This window comes from Echinops telfairi, unplaced genomic scaffold (assembly GCF_000313985.2).
Source record: "Echinops telfairi isolate 266 unplaced genomic scaffold, ASM31398v2 ScPeMD7_36;HRSCAF=134, whole genome shotgun sequence".
NCBI lineage: Eukaryota > Metazoa > Chordata > Mammalia > Afrosoricida > Tenrecidae > Echinops > Echinops telfairi.
The window spans coordinates 2,581,108-2,582,845 of NW_022103934.1; the positions used below are offsets into that span (position 1 = coordinate 2,581,108).

Below are 1,738 nucleotides of genomic sequence, written 5' to 3' on the forward strand. Positions count from 1 at the left end.
TTCATGGAAAGAGGAATACATCAAGAAAGTGGGAGAAGTGCCATTATATTGAGAGGACTGCAACTAATTCACAAAATATAATGTCTGCAATTTTGTTGAATGAGAAAAAAGTATTCTGTTCTGTAACTTTTCATTCAGCTCACAATGAAATTTTAAAAAGAGAGAAATATTGCAATGTTGTGATCAGATCTATAATGAGTCGTAGAATTCCTTAAAACCCATCTGGTTCTTCCACCGACTTTTCTTTGTTCGAAGGTGTTTACTTACTGTTTTTATCTCTTAACTTGTTGTCTGTCGAAGTTTCGTTATCTCTGAAATTTCTTATTTATAAATATTAGTCCTCCAATTGTACTATTCTCTCAAGTTTCTCTAAAGTGGGCATATATAGAAGCAAGTGCATCAACTAATGAAAAAAAAAATTCTAGACATAATGTCATGTTATAACTGAGAAATACTGTAGGCACTTAAGTGTGACTACTTTACAGGTGAATTTCAGAATTGAAAATAGACTCAATAAATCCTTCTTCTCTTTCCCTGAAGGTGTCTCTGGTACATGGAATCACAGAATATAACACAGTTCCCTAAACTCCTTCTCCTGGGCCTCTCAGATGATCCAGATCTGCAGCGCCCCCTCTTTGGAACATTCTTATTGATGTACACTGTCACTGTGTGTGGGAATCTGCTGATTATCCTGACTGTAAGCTCTAGCAGCCACCTCCACACCCCCATGTATTTCTTCCTTTCCAACTTATCCCTGGCTGACATCGGTTTCACTTCCACCACGGTCCCAAAGATGCTTCATGACATCTATACAAAGCAGAAAGCGATCTCCTATGTTGAATGCTTGATTCAGTTAACATTGTTTAATTTTTTTGGATGTATGGACAATCTGCTGATCACTGCAATGGCCTATGACCGGTTTGTGGCCATTTGTCACCCCCTGCACTACTCAGTCATTATGAACCCCCGCTTATGTGGTCTGCTGGTTCTAGTATCTTTCTTTATTAGCTTGTTGGACTCCCAACTGCACTATTTCATGGTGTCACAGTTTATCTTTTGCGGAGATGTAGAAATCTCTAGTTTCTTCTGTGACCCTCCACTACTCCTCAACCTGGCCTGTTCTGACACATCCAGCTATAGTATATTAACATATTGCATTGGTGGCACCTTTGGTGGTGTTCCAGCCTTGTGGATCCTCTTCTCTTATACACGAATTGTTTCTTCTGTCCTAAAAGTGTCATCATCAGGTGGGAAGTATAAGGCCTTTTCCACCTGTGCCTCTCACCTCTCAGTTGTTTGCTTATTTTATGGAACAGGTCTTGGGGTGTACATCAGTTCAGCTGTCATATCTTCTCAGAGGAGCGGTGCGGTGGCCTCAGTGATGTACATCCTTGTTACACCCATGCTGAATCCCTTCATCTATAGCCTGAGGAACAGGGATATAAAGAAGGCACTGAAGAAGCTCCTCAGCAGAACAACTTATATGTAATATCTGAGCCATCATTTTGGGTCTGTGAATTACAATTGGCAAGAAAACCAAACATCTGTAACTGGAAAACATGCTTGTGTGGTCATATGATTTTCCTAGCTCTCAGAATTTTTATTGCTCTTGGTGTTTCATATAAGAATCATGTGTGGCCCTTATCAAAGATCAGTTGTCTGTATGTTGATGATTTTATTTCTGGGTTTTCAGTTCTTTTCCATTTGTCTGAGTATCTGTCATTGTACCAATACCATG

General features: G+C 39.6%; 1 protein-coding gene across 1 annotated transcript; it reads left to right on the forward strand.

Annotated features, from left to right (window-relative positions):
- The first annotated feature begins 544 nt into the window (after positions 1-544).
- Positions 545-1,489, forward strand: LOC101642537 (olfactory receptor 18-like). The gene has a single exon (XM_004717373.2). The coding sequence runs from the start codon at positions 554-556 to the stop codon at positions 1,487-1,489; it is 936 nt and encodes a 311-aa protein (XP_004717430.1). The 5' UTR covers positions 545-553.
- Positions 1,490-1,738: the final 249 nt, after the last annotated feature.